General features: G+C 38.0%; 1 protein-coding gene across 1 annotated transcript in view; it reads left to right on the top strand.

Moving 5' to 3' along the window:
- Positions 1-16993, top strand: part of COL12A1 (collagen type XII alpha 1 chain) — a 92440-nt gene extending 75447 nt beyond the window's left edge. Inside the window, exons 55-66 of the mRNA XM_026051259.1 lie at positions 516-569; positions 1044-1139; positions 1804-1857; positions 2400-2453; positions 3608-3661; positions 4493-4564; positions 10739-10774; positions 10879-10945; positions 12284-12472; positions 13083-13151; positions 14218-14388; positions 16681-16993. Of these exons, the coding sequence (XP_025907044.1) occupies positions 516-569; positions 1044-1139; positions 1804-1857; positions 2400-2453; positions 3608-3661; positions 4493-4564; positions 10739-10774; positions 10879-10945; positions 12284-12472; positions 13083-13151; positions 14218-14388; positions 16681-16862 (1098 nt within the window). The 3' untranslated portion in view covers positions 16863-16993. The remainder of the gene's footprint in view (positions 1-515; positions 570-1043; positions 1140-1803; positions 1858-2399; positions 2454-3607; positions 3662-4492; positions 4565-10738; positions 10775-10878; positions 10946-12283; positions 12473-13082; positions 13152-14217; positions 14389-16680) is intronic.
- The last annotated feature ends 252 nt before the right edge of the window (positions 16994-17245 follow it).

Genomic DNA, 17245 nt, shown 5'->3' with positions numbered 1-17245 from the left:
TTTTAAATATGGATAGAAAGTACTCTTCTACTAGTTGCATTAAATGCAAGGGAGTTATATTCAGTCTGCCAGTCCTACTTTAAAGCTGTCAACAAATGTTGTGCCAAGCATATGAAGAAGCCTGTTTAAGTTGCTCAGCAGTCTACTGAAGAGGTATCCACTGTCTTTAACTTAGAGAGTCTGAGACAACTAAATATAAATTGCATGATTTTGTGTCTACAAAGACAAAAATTACAAAAATAATTAATGGGCTGAACTGGCAAGGCTGAAACTGAAATGGTTTACTGAAGTCTTGATTTTTTACTCCTTTTTTACTTTTACTTTTTTACTCTTTTACTCTTGTTTTAATACTGTTTAATACTGTTACATTACTATTAGTGAAGTGATTTATACACTTCAAAGCTTTGTGCTTTGACACAGAAATTTAACATAGGAATAAAGGGGATAGTAGCTCACATTAGTATGATGTACCCTTGCTTGTATGTAATACATTTCTTTCCAAATGTTCAATTTAGGGTGGTCCAGGTGCTAAAGGTCCCAGAGGTGAAAGGGGTTTGACTGGATCATCTGTAAGTACCTTTCTAAAGTACATCTGTCATGCCGTGACATACTTAACTGTATGAAAATTGAACTCTATCTTGTGCTAAAAATTTGGATTATAAAAATTTTATTACAATTACATCTAGATGTTATTTTTGTGTAATCTATCTATTTAAGACTGTATGTGCAGCCTTAAAGGCAGCCTTAAAGRCATTGATCCCATACAAGGAAACTAGATTGCATGTGTGAGGGTAGAAATAAGCTACAGCTCTGTTCTCTTTTCTTCTTTACTGAGGAGAATCTATACTTGTGTTAACTGTGTTAGGAAGCTTATGTTCATCTAGAGTGTGGAAAAAAATGGCATTGGAATAACTGCTTCCAGGATATAGTCTATTTTGAAGTGTCAGTGTGTCTCCAGGCTGTTGATTTTCCCAAAAGACTTTGCTGCTAGAGATCTAAGAAGAGGTTGTGGTTTTAAATCTTGTTTTATTTTCTGTTTTAAGGGGCCACCTGGTCCTCGTGGTGAGACAGGTCCTCCTGGGCCTCAAGGGCCACCAGGTCCTCAGGGCCCCAATGGTCTGTCAATCCCAGGAGAACCGGTGAGTGGTCATTGGTAAAGTGGGGGACACTGTTTGAGGGGACAGGGCCGTCCACAGGGGCAGGGGTCTAGGGAAGGGGCCGACAACTCTGCCTTAATGCTCCTTTCTCCTTTACACGGGAACATCACAAAGTAAGTAGAGATGAGGTAGTCCACTTTCATAAGGAGAAAGTAGAAAGATTTTGTTAACCTTTATAGATAGATTTTTTTGTTGTATACCAGGAGGAAAAATAGCTTAGAGACACCAAACTGTGTGAAATCCTAAGTGCATTCTTTTTGCATGAAGAATGTAATAAATATTTTTATTCGTTTTGTGTAGTTTGAAAACCTTTGAAGAACCCTTACCTGTTTTCTCCCCTATGGAGTTATTGATATTATGTTATAGTCTYTCTTACTGCAAACTCTGTATCACTTCCTTGTCAAAATACCTTCCCCCTCCCCAAATATATGTGTGTTTATATTTTTAATATAATCTCAACCAGTCTTCCTTCATGTGCTTATGAAAGGCTTATTGTTTCATTGAAGATACATATGTATCTRTGTTTATGCATGCCTTAGATTAGGTATTTTGCAGTAATTATTATGTGTCCATTTACATGGGTTAGCTATTTTGCTATTCTCTTCTGTAATTCAGAAACCCTAATGATCATTTATGCACACTGTAGGGGCGTCAAGGCATGAAAGGTGATGCTGGCCAGCCTGGGCTGCCAGGGCGATCGGTAAGTTGATTCTTAGTTAAGAATTTTATTTAACATGATTCCTATGTACAGGTTGGCTGTCAGATGTCTCCGTCATTACCAAGAGTCATGGACTCTTTTCATAGCTTCCTAAGCAATAGTTTTGGAAACTAGTTTGAAATGTAGGAAATGCTACACCATTCAAAACAGAGGAAGATTAAAAGAACAGCTGTACTCTGTCATAACAAATGTCCGTCTAGCAAGTCATGAACCCAAGGGAGAAGACCACTGAAAAGTACACTGATAGTTCCCCTGGAAGGTGTCAATTTCTGATGACCTGTAGTTTAGTGTCTTTCTAGAACAGAGGTTACAAAACCTTGTGAGGGTGAAATAAAAAGTAGGATTGTGCCATATATATGAATATATGAATTAACTGGTTTCTCCAAAAGGTCTGTTTTATATTGCCAAAAAAGAACGCTGCAAGCAGTTAGCTATTTATATGAATGCATCTGTACTGTGAGGATTGGTATAGAAGAGATATTTTCTTTGTCTCAAATACAGTTTCTCATTCCTCTTTCCTTTAGGGAACCCCAGGTTTACCTGGTCCACCTGGCCCCATGGGACCTCCAGGTGAAAGGGTAAGATCTCCTCAGTTTATCTCATTAAAGGACCAAATAATGGCTTTTTGTTTGTTGTTATTATAGCTTCCTGTTTTCAAGTGCTTTGTAGAAGGCATATAAGCTGGAGAAGTGAAAATGAAAGGACTGTTAGGGGTGGAAGCTTCCCCTTATTGCCATTAGGATAGCCAGAGCTAGTTTCTGCTCAGCCCAAGTTGTTAGATACCTCACGTATACCAATAAACCACTGAGCAGGGCTCTGCTGAGCTGTTCAGCCCTGCTTCTCTTCCTCTACATGCTGTTGCTGCTGGCAGGGACCGTGTGGAGCTCTGCTGGTTCAGTTCTTATAAGTTCTTTCAAGTTTGTTCCTTAGTCTTTTCATGGAGTTAACAATTTTCTTTGGATTGAGGATTCCAGAATGTCCTCATAATGAAGGGAATGCTCATAGACATTTTGTTTTGGAGCTATTGAAATGACCGTCTGCTGATGTGTCACCTAGGCACRCCTTTTTTACATTCTCAGTGACATATTGTCCTTGAGATGACTGAACCAGTGATTTACTTTGACAGCCAAAACTAATAGATGATATATGCATTTAGAGTTTTGCTTTAGTGGGATTTGATAGCCAGAAATGAAGACAGAGCACCATGTGATATCCACTTGCCAAAGAACATACCAGTGCATGGGTGAGTCATCAGCGGACCGTAATGTTTGTTTGAGAAGACTGTGTTAGATTATTGAAATTRAATTTCTCAGCATGTCTTCTTGTAGAAAGTGTATCTGGGAGAGAGGTATTCTGTTATTCTTCATCTTGAAGCAGAAACCTCAGATTTTTCAGCTAATCTCTGAGCAGAGAGAACAGGAATGAGGACAGCCTTCCTCTTCTGAGACAGAACAATTCCTTCTCTGAGACAGTGTTGAGAGGGACTCGATTGGAGACTCTGTCTTCAATGAATCACAGCTGCCAAACATCTTCTAAGTTTACTAAGTCCACTCTTCCATTTCCTTCCCATTGGAAAGCATTAGCTACTCTGAGATAGTTTTAAAAGCAGTAGCTACTCTGAGATAGTTTTAAAAATACACGCTAGTAGTAATTAGGAGTATGATAATTGCATAATCTTAAGGATCATTTTAATCAAAGGGTAATCTTTACTCATATTTTTATTTTTGAATAGGGTTTCACAGGAAAAGATGGCCCCACAGGTCCAAGAGGTCCACCAGGACCAGCGGTAAATATTATTCTGTCTTTGATATACAGTGAAATAAGAGACATGAGCAAAATGAGAGCCACATTGACATTTTCACTYTCTGTCAGATATGAAATGGATCCTTTATATAATATCTCAAATGGATATGAAGAAGTTTCAGCAAAAGCTGAACAGAGAGCTGTGTAAAAAAGAGATTAGCAAACATCATGAAAGTTTAATTCTGTTTTTAATTTTTTTTTATCCACTTGACTTTCAGTGCTCTCTAAAGGGATTTCTGCTAGTGCAAATATGAGAAGCACCGATCTGCCTGTTTCTTTAGTAATATTTTTTAAATGCATAGCCAGATCTACTGAAACCAAGCATCTGTTACTTGTAGTCTGGACAAAACAATCTTTGTTAATAATACAAGTGTTGCCTGACAAAAATTTCTCAGGATGATATTTTTTGCTTAAAAATCTACTTCATTGTCTGCCATGATARCGTCATGGATTCCCTCCTAGGAACTTTTATGTGGATCACAAAGTGAGAAGGYCTGACTGTCTGGTACTTGTTTAGGAGGCCTTCATTAAGACCCATACCAAAAACATACAGGTGCATTCTGCATCTGTTGATTCTGAAATGTTTTTAGAATAAGCAAGATAATATGTTTCTACAAAGAAACTTTTTTTTTTTTTTTTTCTGGAGGAAAGTTTTCAAACACAGTAGGTACCTAAGAGAAGAGAAAACTGACAGGACACGTTTTCAGTATCGCTCTGTACTCATTAATTGTACAGAAAGTTTCTTACCAGCCCATTGTACTGAGGCTTTTGTGGGTCTCCACAACGCATCCCTTTGCATGTCTTTCTTCTGCAGGGTGCTCCAGGAGTTCCAGGAGTTGCTGGCCCAAGTGGAAAACCAGGGAAGCCAGGAGATCGTGGAACACCAGTAAGATAATCATACATATATAGTATCATTTTAAAAATTACATTCTCTCTGTTGATCACTTATTCTCTGCCTGAATAGTTGTCTCACTCTTATGATAGTGGTTAATACAGTGGAGATGGCTTAAGACCGCAAGGCTTCTTTCAAACAGTGTTATTTTTGCAGTATGTCCTTTTACTCAGTTTAATAGTTGGAACTGGAAAMTGTGGTCAGTGGTTTCTGCTAAAAGAATTGTTCAGTGTTAAATGCCAAGATATATATTTCTGCACTGTATAAGCATGAAATGCTGGGTCAGCAAAACGATTGGAAAGTCTTTTTGTTTGTATGTGTATGTGTAGTAAAAAGTGGCATGCTGCTGAATATGGAAAATCTTCGATAATGTTACATGATCACTTTTGGTGTGCGAATGTTTGGAGTCTTTACAATATGATTTTGAAGTTATTTGAGGACTGTGGGTTCTATTTAGACCTTTAAAGTTAAAGTGCTGGATAAGGAGAAGGAGCAGGAGCTGCCTGCCATCAGCAATTTGAGGAGAATTTAAAATTGATTCATTTTACAGCATCTCTGAGAAATTATGTTTGAGTCAGGATTGCAGACGGTGATTGAAAGGGGAAGTCTTTCATTCCTTGTACCATATCATCTGGAAATCTGCCAGAATTTTCCATCAATCTTCAAAGTCACTTTTTATACAACAGCTGGATAGTTTGGAAGAACATATGTAGTAGACTGGCAGCTTGATGGATATAAGCTGTGAGCTCCCAGGAGCAGATTCAGATTCACAGATTCACAGAATATTTAAGGTTGGAAGGGACCTCTACAGATCATCTAGTCCAACCTTCCTGCTCAAGCAGGCACACCTACAGCATGTGGCATAGGGTGGCATCCAGGCGGGTTTTGAAGACCTCCAGAGTAGGAGACTCCACAACCCCCCTGGGCAGCCTGTTCCAAGCACCTGGAAACTGGATCATTTTCTCATATGTGCTGTGAATTCAGCCTGTGCTTATGAGCCTRTAAATCCCATATCTCCTTGCAGTAGAGGGCATTGGGTAGTAGAGGGCATAGGCTGAAGCCTACAGATGTTGCTCATACGATGTACCTGCCAGGTCAAATGGTTGATGTAGCTGCACCACTGCGGTTGGTTCCTAAGTGTACTTTAAAGTACCACATGCATCTGAGTTTTTGCTCACTTAGGGTATGGATTGGTGCCTCAATACAGTGTAAAGATGTTTTGCTGTTAACTAATACGAAAAGGAAGGAAATTTGGCTTCAAGCCTAGTTCCAAAGCATTTGCAAACTGACACAGTGAACCCCTGTCTGAACACTGCATATAAGTTCTCCTACACACTAAATCTAAGAGTTCCTTTTGGTTAGAAACACAGTTCTTTTCCATTATTCCACTTTCTTGTAATGTGACACTGTGCATCATATTTACCATTTCTTTTGTTTCTAGAACATATCCTAGCAGGAGTTCTGGCTTGCACCTTGCACAGATGTTTTTATCAGACTCCTTGTGGACAGGATTTCAACACTTTCCTTTGTGTCCAGTGGCAGAATTGCCAGAGGTGCAACCTAATGGCCAAATGCTACTTACAGTGTCCAGAATTATAGTCCAACCCTGCCTCTATTTGTAACTTCCTGCCATGGAGAAAGATAGTCAGGCTTTGCACTGCCTCTGGTAAATAGGAAGAGTGAGTAATTTGTGACTAGATCCTGTCATTTTTCTTCTGCTTCAGCAATCTGTATTGTTACTGCTATACAGCACAGGCCAGGTGATAAACCCCYATGACGTTTCCTATGAATGCAGTAAATTAGTGTGCTTTGCTGATGTGCTAAATGCCATCAAAGGCAGACCACTAATACGGCTGTAAACTGTAAATTTCTCCACTGTCATGTGAGACTTATRTGAGAAAGAATCATTATCTGAAGTAACTGAATTTTCATAAGAAATGTGACTTTATAATCTGCTTATCAGTACTTCAAGGAGAAACCTATGAGGAGTTTTAGTATAGGCACAAAATAACTGGAAAGAAACACTGCGAACACAAATGAATCAGTAATCTATTGGGAACTGAGGATTGTCTGTCTTAAAAGAGACTACAATATTGGTTTAGTTTGGTCAAACAGAGGTTGAGAAAGTGTTTGATAGTTTCTCATAAATATATTGTGGTGTAGCAACCAGCAGAGGTTAGAACGAGTCATTAAGCAAAAGGAGGATGTTTGCTCCATAAGAAACATATACATTTTCTGTGAACAGGTTTAGCCTGAGAAATAGAAGAATTTGGACCACCAGACAACAAGAGTTTTGGTGATGTTGTTTTATAGGTTTGAGAGAGCAAATAAGCTAGTTAGGCAGACCAAGTCCTTTTAAGGCAGAACTGTCTTGTAAAACAGACCCAGTGACATGACAGGGTCAGGCTTTCTTGATCTGGAAAGGCCCCAGGAAAAGGGCAGGACATTTATGTTTTATGCATGYGGTGTTGTTAGACTGATACCTCCAGGACTTAGTGAACTGTGTAAACCTTTAGAGCATAATCCTGCGCATATAAGTGTGTTCTGATGTAAATACAGTTCTTGAACTGCTGGTCCTTCTCTGTCAGAAGGTATTCACTGATCTTGTGTCCATCTAGGCAGACATCCTTTCCAAGAGGACTCAAAAAGATAGTGTTTTGGGAGAAGAAAAATAATGACTCTGGTGGGGGACAAACATTCTTTTGGGGAAAATAATCAAGGATATTKATTGCTTTTTAAATAAAAATAGCAAGCTTTCTTTTGTTTTGTTCTCCTTCCGCTGCAGGCCCTTGCTGYAGCTCATCTCATAGCTCAGAAAAATCTCACATGCAGCAAAAAATGGCATTTTCTCACACTGACCCCAAGTGACTCTGTCATCACATGATGTCAACAAACCAGGATTTCAGTGGCAGCTGCTGCTTCTCAAAATGCTGACAGTTGGCTAAATTGCACATATTTATCTATTAAAAAAAAGAATAAAGTGAAATTTGAGAAGAATGCAATCAAGTGGGAGGAGATTGCAAATAGCTCAGTAATTGCACTTGTAATTATGTTTTTTTTTTTTTAAATCACAGTTCTGAAACATCCAGATGGAAAACAAACATTGTCATTAACATAGCCTGTTGGTCCCTAATCTTTAAGTTTTAAAATTAATTAAGAACAGCCACTGCATTTCCAATCACAAAGCTAAATCAGTGCATCTTTGCAAGGTAACAAATGAGAGAATGAGGCAATGGGAGAACTTTGGGGCAATGTTATGCCTTGTTACTGGAGCAGCATCCTGTCTGACCAGCATGGCTTTTGGTGGCAATCAACCTCAAGAACTTTTCTTGAKTGATCAGCAAAAATATTGCCAGAAATGGTATACAGGATTGGAACATTTTAAATATGCTTTTATTTTTCTATCTTCCGTGCAAAACTTTCTAGGGTGAATGTTCTAGCAAATGAAATCATCGAAACAGGAATTTTTAAGCAAATATTACTGTATTGCCAGCACAGTAAACCAGAAATGAGATTTTGATTTGTATCTATACTAATAATATGATTTGTAATGCTTAGGCACATCTAAGAAGAAACAAATATGTGACATACAATTTATTTGTAGTCAAAACAACACAAACTTGTACTGTGAAAGCCTACAAAAAATGAGCAGTTATAATAACTTTGTACTCAACAGATAATTTCAAATGGTGTTTCAGAGAATGGGAGAAAATGCCAAGTTTCAAAGAGAAACATCATCATTGACAAATCATTTGTTAATGATGTTTTTTTCGTATTTTCATGTTGCAGACTAGTGAAAGCAAAAAAAAAAAAAAAAAAAGAACACTTGTGGGTATTTTAGAGATATGAGATAGTTTATGACTGAGACTTAGAAGCTACATTTGCTGCAAGAGATGTTTAGGAAGCTGTCATGAATTGCCCTTCCAATGCTGTTGAAACTTCACTTTTGCAAATGCATATGCCAAATTTCAGGGTAATATGAACAAAACTATGGCTTAAACTAGGGCCAGTATGCATTTTACAGATTATTTCAATGGAAGCAGMGTTAGGCCACAACTGAGTCCTTCTGAAAATCCATTCTAAATTTGTCAGCTATAATGGGTCCAAAGTGCACAGGAACTTGGTCAGTCAAGCGAAAAGGGACTAGTACAAGTTCAAGTACATTTTAACTTGTAGCCTAGATTGCAGCTTGGATGTATGGCATATTTCAAAGTTGAAAGTCCAAATCAGTCATCTGCTGCTCTGCACAACTTTCCACAATACTGCACATACATCCAAGATATTATTGCTTTTTAATTCTCAATATCTCTTTAAGGAGCCTGTTTMTCTCTATTAACAAAGCAAATACTAAGTGTGGGCTGCAGCTGTTTTGCCTAACATTCTTACAGTACCCACAAATAATTTCAGCAACTCCAGACAACAAATCATTCCACTGAGGTCACGGTGGAGCTGGATACAAATTGAATGCAGTGGCACTGTTTCACAAACTCCATCAAAGTTTCAGGGCAAACAAATTCCTGTGGGATATCTTTCAGGGTGTGAAATTAGTACACAGAGCTTCTCAGCAGCAGTGATGCATACACCGTTCCGTGACACTCCACAAAAAATACAATGCAGTTCGTCCATCAGTGAGTAGGTACTTGGCCCACAGCAGCATCCCACATGATAGATTGTTCATGTGAAATTAATTGCACAGATTCAAATGAAAGATACAGAATGGCCAAACTAATATGGTATATGTGCCCCTAAAATAAATTATACTGCTAATTGGAAAAATATTAGCCACTTACTACTCTGCACACAATATACCTRTGAAGAATCAACAAACAGTCTATCGCCCATCAAAGCGATGAATATTTTCTTCCTTTTCCCTTGCACCCTTTTGCCTGCCTCTTTTCTTGCTCTGTGAATTCTATAGGGAAAACATCTTTCTTTCCGCTCTAGCCTAACAGTCAAGTGCTGAAACAAAATAGGGATGTGTAAGTAAGTAATTTCTCTAGGATTTCATAGAATCTCCTACAACTTTATTTGGATCATTTTGTGTAGTAATGAGACTCAGACAGCAAGAGTGAGAAGTAAAAGATGTTGCTCTTAAAAAGATATTCCTTATTTTTGAGAAAATTGAAATTACATTGCTGAGAATATAAGCTTACTCCAAAAAGTTTGGAGGAAAAAAAGGCATAGGAAAGTGTAGAAAGACTAAGGGGAGTCAGAGGACTATTTCTTATTTGATTAAATTTGATAAGAATGGCTATCACAATGGAAATGTTATGCAAAAATGGTAGACTTCTCAAGAAGATCCACTGGTCTAGAATGAATAATAGAGTTTTTCAAAAAACAAGATTACCTTTATGACAGCTTTTGAAAATTGTAATATTTATATTATCCTTATGAAAATTCTGTAAAAATATTTTTAAAGCTTGCATTAGAAAATATTTAGGACACTAAAAATACTACAGTTCTAATACTACACTTTTGGCCAGCGGGAAGCCTGGTACAAGTCACTGTTTTACCTGATTTGGCGTAGGGTCTTGAGTGTCATGTAAATGTTCTGACCATTGGGCTGTCACATGATTATATCTCCACTTTTTCTGACTTATCTGGTGCCAAAAGTGTCTCCTTGTATTGAGAACTGGGCAGCACAAAGACTAGGGCCTGCATCTCTTGTATTCCAGGACTGCCCTGACCTATATATTTTAGTGTTTTTATCCTGAGACTCTCTCCCAACCTGGATATGCATTCTGCTGCTGAATGCCCTTTTTGGGTCAAAAATGATGCATTTTTTAGTGAAGAGTTCCCAGTGATTAATGGATATAGTTTGGTTTAAGTGATCTGTAAAGTACTTTKTTGTTGTTGTTAAACAAAAAGRAAAAAARAAAAGATTTGTAACACAATTGTGCATCTGTATATTATTCTCTTTTACCTAAATTCCAATAGAGAAAGCTCTGTCTAGCAGGTACCTAAGGTACCCGGTAGAGTTCTTCATCCATCTGTATGTAATTCTGCTAAGCAATAGCTCTGAGGCATAAGATTTAGATTCTTCTGTGTGTGTGTTTCTTAATCGTTATAGCACTATTTCTGCATTGATTCTTCAATGTCTGTTCCTGAGCAAATATACTGCTCTATATTTTCATAAATGAACTAATAATAGGAATATATTTATTTTAGGGTTCACCTGGATTGAAGGGAGAAAAAGGTGACAGAGTAAGTCTGCTTTAAAATCAGTTTCTCTCATATCTTTTTAACAAAATACCATTTCTTTAAGAGCACGGATACTTGCTAACAAAACATTTGTTTTGATTATTTAGGGAGACATTGCTTCTCAGAACATGATGCGAGCAGTTGCCAGACAAGTCTGTGAGCAGTTGATAAATGGTAAACAGTGTTGCTTTCTTTGTGCTTCATACCTCTGATTTACTAGTGTGTTTCTTAAAAAAGAACGGTGTAAATTTGAGATGAAGGATATTGGCCACAAAACATAACAAGAGCTTGAGTGATGTAGCAGCTTCTCCAGCACCACTGACATAGTGGGGAAAAGAATCCAGGGCTCARTCCTTGCCAGATCCAAAAGGCAGGGTTGACCATGGATGGCCATGGCTAACTGTGATCTTTGGAAATATACAGGCAAGTCCAATATCCACCACAAGACAGGTAATCTTCATATTGTCCCTCTGGTCTAAACTTACCCTATCTACATGATAAAATTAATATGTATTTCTTCATTAATTATGTCGTATCTCCAGGAGGAGGGAATATGCAAGAAAAGCAATGTTCACTGCAGGTGTTTTACTAGTGAGAAATGACAGATGGTGTTTAGATAAATAGTGTGCACAGAATCAGCTGACATCTGCAAGTAGAAATTAAATTGCTCCAAATTAAATTCTAGTCCTCTGCTGCCACACAGGGGGTGATTAGAGTGCGGCTTTGCATCCCATGGAAATTTTCTCTGGAGAGCTTCTTTCTCTATGCCCCTGAGGCAGTGCTTTTGCTATCAGCAGGCCTACCAAGGTAGAGAGAGTCAAATGTGTCCATAAATGGTTCCTAAAACTTAATACTGTCTCTATAGTAATGGCAAGTGCTGGTTAGATCTTGATTCTATGGGATTTTTTTTTTTTTTTGCAGTGAACAGAAATATCTTTTGAATCACTGAGTCGGTGTGTGCAGATGGGGAGGACAGTATGTCCTCTAGGATATCTGCAGTGGCTGGTTTTAAAGCCTGTTTAATTCATTATATCATTAGCCAGCACACAGAAGGCCAGCACAGGCCTGTGCATCCTGCGTAGTTCATGGATTGCTGACTGCTCTGCACAGGGGTAATTTATCATTGTAACTTGTGAGCTGCAGGAGTATGCAGAAACGTGGTCCTCTTCACTGTCTGAGGTGTAACAAGCCCTTTCTGTTCTTCAGAGTGAGAGACAACCTCTAACTAGAATTTTGAGGACAAGAATGCTGTAAACGAGTGTTTTTTTTTAACTGATTTTAACTACTTTAATGTTATTTTTTTGATAATGTTGTCTGCTTCCAGAATTCCCTTTACCCTTCTTCCATGTATTTTACATTAATCTTAATTCCCTCTAATTCACTCTGCCGATTCACTGTTATTTGGACAGAACAAAGAGAGAATTTACTGAAAAAGGGTAACCTTTATTCATTCCCACTGCAATGAAAGTTTTTCATGTGTTTTTTACAGAAGCATTTTCTTTTTCTTTCAAGGCCAAATGAGCCGATTCAATCAGATGCTGAATCAAATCCCGAATGATTATTATTCAAACCGTAACCAGCCAGGGCCACCAGGACCACCTGGTCCCCCAGGAGCTGCTGGGACAAGAGGAGAACCTGGACCTGGAGGAAGACCAGGGTTCCCAGGACCTCCTGGTGTCCAGGGACCACCTGGTGAAAGAGGTGAGTGATGCCTAGAGCAATTGTGTATTTCACTGAGGCCGTAGTGCAGAGACTGCTAGGGGAGCATTGTGATCCCTTTACCATTTCAGACTAAGAAGCCTTCAGCTTCCAGGTCAGCTGGATTGCTTGGAGGACAATGATGTACTGCAGGAAAGATCAGTTACGTCAATTGGTGTCTACAGGACTTTCTTCTCTCTCTCTTGCTCATGTTTCATGAAATCCAGGGTAGTGTAAAGTTTTGGCTGCCCTCTCTGTAAAGTGTGAAGCGTCCTCAGGATATCCCAGGAAAGAGATTTTTCTCAGAGTTCTTCTGGCACCAGACAGCTAGGTCTTGAAAGGCTGTCTGGAGTAACATAATCCTGTGCAGAGCAGGCACCTGATTAGTAGACAAAGTGCATCATTACCAAGAATAAAACATAAGAGTCAAAAGAATTAAGACTCCAGCTTTGTCCCTTTGCACTCTTTTGGGAAAGTTTAGTTTATGTTTAGCCATCTATATAAAATAAGTTTTGACCAACCCATGTCTCTTAAATAATAGAAACTAAATATTATCAATGAGGGCACGTGAAGAAATATTGATGCATTTTCCTTTTTTTTTTTAATTCTGTAGGAATGCCTGGAGAGAAAGGTGAAAGAGGGACTGGATCTCAAGGCCCACGAGGTTTGCCGGGGCCACCTGGTAAATATGTCTTGTTTAATTAAAATCAGATTACAGAAAAATGGAAGAAAAAGCATTTTTTTAATAAGAAAAATAGATTGTTTATGGTAAATGAATATACACTACTCTGTGTACCGCATTTTTTTTTTGACATGTATTAGAGTGTAATGGAAAGTTCTGCAACAAGGGGTAGTTTAAAAAGATTGTTGCATATGGCTCATAGATACTTATCTTTTTCATGTAATTTACTTATCTGGCATGTTTGCTTGTGTGAAAATGAATTTCACGAAAATGCCCTGGCCAAGTATTTAATGGATGCTTTCACAAGTTTTAGGAGATGATACTTTTGGAATACCTAGTTCCTTTTTTTTCAGTTGTATCTGTGGTTACRCATTTTGCCAGAACTGTGAAATATGCCATTGTACAAAGTTACCAGATGGCAGTCTGATGACTTGACCATTACTTTTGCTGTTTGTCTCATGCAGCTCATGTTGTTCGATAACGCCTTGGCAGAAATCAGCTGCATCATTTGTTTCTGCCTTTAGTTTACAAGGCTAAACATGCTTTTTCATTACAGGGTACATAAGAAATTTGCAGCAAATTGTAGCTCCAGTTACTTGAGGCGTTATATTTCTGCTAACATAATACAACCTGTTCCAAAAAAAGCATTACCTCATCTACCCTAGGGCTTCAGAGTAGCAGAATTAATGTACTCCTATATTTTAATTGAAATCCAGTGTGCTTGTCTAATCTAGTAGTTTCCCTTGAGATTTTCATATCTTACACAGAGTGGAAATAAACCAGAGAACTCATTGATGTTTCTAACTTGGCTAAAACCTTGCTAAATCAATTTCTGTGAATAAATCCGTAAGTAAGCCACACACAGGGAAGCAACTAATGATGAGTCATATTTCTGGTTTTCTTTTTATTTTTCTTTCCRTCGACCCCTATAGAGCAACAAAGTGCAAGTGTTTTCTCTCTAAAGATGTAGACTAGACTGGTCAGTCTAGACGGCAGTAATGTTAGCTATTTTATCAAGCTGCCTCTTAAAGAAAACAACTTTTCCACCTTTTAATCCTGTAATCAGGTCCTCAAGGAGAATCTAGAGCTGGCCCACCAGGCTCCACAGGATCACGAGGACCCCCAGGGCCACCAGGTCGTCCAGGAAATGCGGGTATCCGAGGTCCTCCAGGGCCACCCGGATATTGCGATTCATCCCAGTGTGCTAGCATCCCTTACAATGGCCAAGGATTCCCAGGTATGTTATCCACAACTTAGCTGCTCTTTGCTTTACATGAGACAGTCCTGTTTGCCTGGGCAATTTGACTCGGATAAAATGGTTGCAAGGAGCAGGACTGTCTCACTGTAATCTGCAGGTGGAGGATCAGCCATTTCGATTTCAGTGCAGATCACTGATTTCAGTGCAGATATATAGCTCAACTTAAATAGAAAGAAGTAGCAAAATGTCTCAATCTTTTTTTTTTTTTTTTTTTTTTTAACTTAGAAGGTTGGTGGTTGATAATGTTGCTCATAGGATGTAAGTGACTGTTTTCTTCTTCTTTTTCTCCCTCCCCACCCTTTCCAATCGTCTTCAGAACAAGGTTGAATTCTTCATGTTTCTCTTGAAAAATAAAAAAGAATGCTGTGGTTGGCAATGTCCGTGTCTCTCTTTTTGAGCAAAGTCAGGATTATTTATASCAAATTGGTACCTGAAATCAAAATTTTACACAAAGGAAATCCGTTCCATGATACAGTGCTGACAACTGAAAAACACCACTGTCCTACAATTTCTACCGAGTTAAACTGCCTGGAGTCTGATTAGCCGTGGGTCTTATCAGCCTTCTGCTCTGAGAAGCAGTTCAAAAGAGTGGGCTTCTGAAACCTGTGTAAAGGGTGTCAGTGGCCACCAATTTGTGACACCTGAGAAGGCACTATTTACATGGGGATCCTGCAGGACCACAGTATTGTTAACAAATTAATATGTATGCATTGCAACATCTCAAAATTAGTGTRTGTGATACTACTATTTGATATCGTTTGCTGTTAGCGTATTGTGCATGTACCCACAAAAAACCTAATATATATATATATGTACACAATTGCAGACTTAGTGCTGCTGGTTAAAGAGATAGATATTTATGTAGATCTCATGCAAAATTCTGATTTAAAGGAAAAAGGAAAATTTTGTCTGTGATTCAGCAGTGATCTCCTTTCTAGTAAGCAGCTATGTATACATATATAAATATATGCCTATGACTTAACTGTTATGTATTTATTTGGATGAAAGTATGTTTTTGCAAATCAGTTTGACTTTAAAAGACTAACATCTTCTTTGACCTGTTTCAGGTTTCGGCTAACACATTTTCTAAGTCGCCAGTGCTGCTTACAGTTTGAATACATGAAAATCCTGTTTCTGAGATGTTTGCGCACGTGCTTATTAGAAAATGAGTCCGTATGGATATTTCACCGCGGATATGGTTTTGAACCATGCTGCCTCATAGAATGGGGAACTTCTTTTACTAACATAACTCGTGAATGAGATAAAGGACAGTGATGTCGATTCATTAAGCCTGTTGCATTTCAGTAATAAAGTAGACAATCTTTATTTTTCTAAAAAAAAGACCCAAATCTTCAAAAGCCTCAGTGATGGAAGGGGCTTATAAAACTACTAACCAGCAAAGGTAATGCCATTAGAAGAGACAGATTTAACCTGGTAAATGAGAAATGACTTATGTAAATAGTAAACTAATTGTGGCTTGTAAATGATTTGTATGGGATCGTATCCACTAAAATCTGTTAACAACTCTACGTGATGCTTCTGCATAAAAGCCTGCTGCTGCTTGCTACATGCCAGAATAACATCTTCGACTTATGAAACCTACCTGTCTGTTGCTTGTTACCAACATGCCTGATCTGGGGCATGTGCCTTTTTTTGTATATGTAATCTTGTTGGATTCTGTAACTGCAGATATAAATACAAAAGTTTTATATTTTTTTTTCTGTTTTGCTGTAGTTTTTGGTGTTCCTGAAGCACCAGCTGTAACTCGGTTTGTTACGAGGAACAGCACCAGAAAGTGATATGTACTGTATATTGCCGCTGGTGATAGTTACATGTACATTTATTTTCCCATTCTCARAGAAATTTAGTAAATGACAAACTCCACCTGTTTCTTGCTCTCTATTGATTTATTGATTACATAGATGAAATCCAGTACTTTCTGAAGTAACTGTAAAATAATATTTTTATTTGATTTGCTTTTTTTTTGGTAATAGTTGGTCCTTTGCATACATTAAGATTCATTCTGAAATGTTTTGTGTATTATAAATGCAAAGCCATTCAAAATGACTTTTTAATTTTTTATTATTTTACTGCTAGGAAACATTCATGAACAAAATTGAAAAAGAACCCAGTGAATTATTAATTTATATATTTATTATATGGAAATAAGATCAGACTAACATTACATAGGCGAACTAACTTTCATTGTATTTGTGGATTCAAAGACATGCGATAATTATAATGTTCAATCGGACAACTATTTTCAACCAGAATCATACGTGCCTGAAAGTGGACCCTATCAGCCTGAAGGTGAACCCTTCATAGTACCTATGGAGTCAGAAAGGAGAGAGGACGAGTATGAGGACTATGGAGTTGAAATGCATTCACCAGAATACCCTGAACACATGCGCTGGAAAAGATCGCTGTCAAGAAGTGCAAAAACAAAACAATAAAAGATCCGTGCCTTGTTTTGGTTTTTTTGGTTGCTGGTTTTTGTTTTTGCTATACTTGCATAGGCAGATACACATGGGGAGAGTGCATCATTTCTTTTGCAATATAGCTTCCTGCTTCTTTTCATTTTTTTTTTTTATTTTTTGAATCAGACATGCCCCCCCTGTTTTGTAGGAGTATCTTGCTTATGTGGGAATAGCAATGTGTGTAACTAGACATTTCATACTGCTCTGGAAATGCTTGTAAAATACTTCTGCTTAGAGTGGCTGCCTACAAGTTAATATGTGAATCCAGTTATCCCAATGGTGCATTTTCATTAAAATAATGTAAAAAACCAACCACCAAAAAAAAAAAAAAAAAAAAAGAAAACCAAAAAACCAAAACA

Source organism: Nothoprocta perdicaria, unplaced genomic scaffold, assembly GCF_003342845.1.
Source record: "Nothoprocta perdicaria isolate Ctin4 unplaced genomic scaffold, notPer1 scaffold_74, whole genome shotgun sequence".
Lineage (NCBI taxonomy): Eukaryota > Metazoa > Chordata > Aves > Tinamiformes > Tinamidae > Nothoprocta > Nothoprocta perdicaria.
Note: the sequence above shows the minus strand (reverse complement) of the source record. Positions and strands in the feature narration are given on the sequence as shown.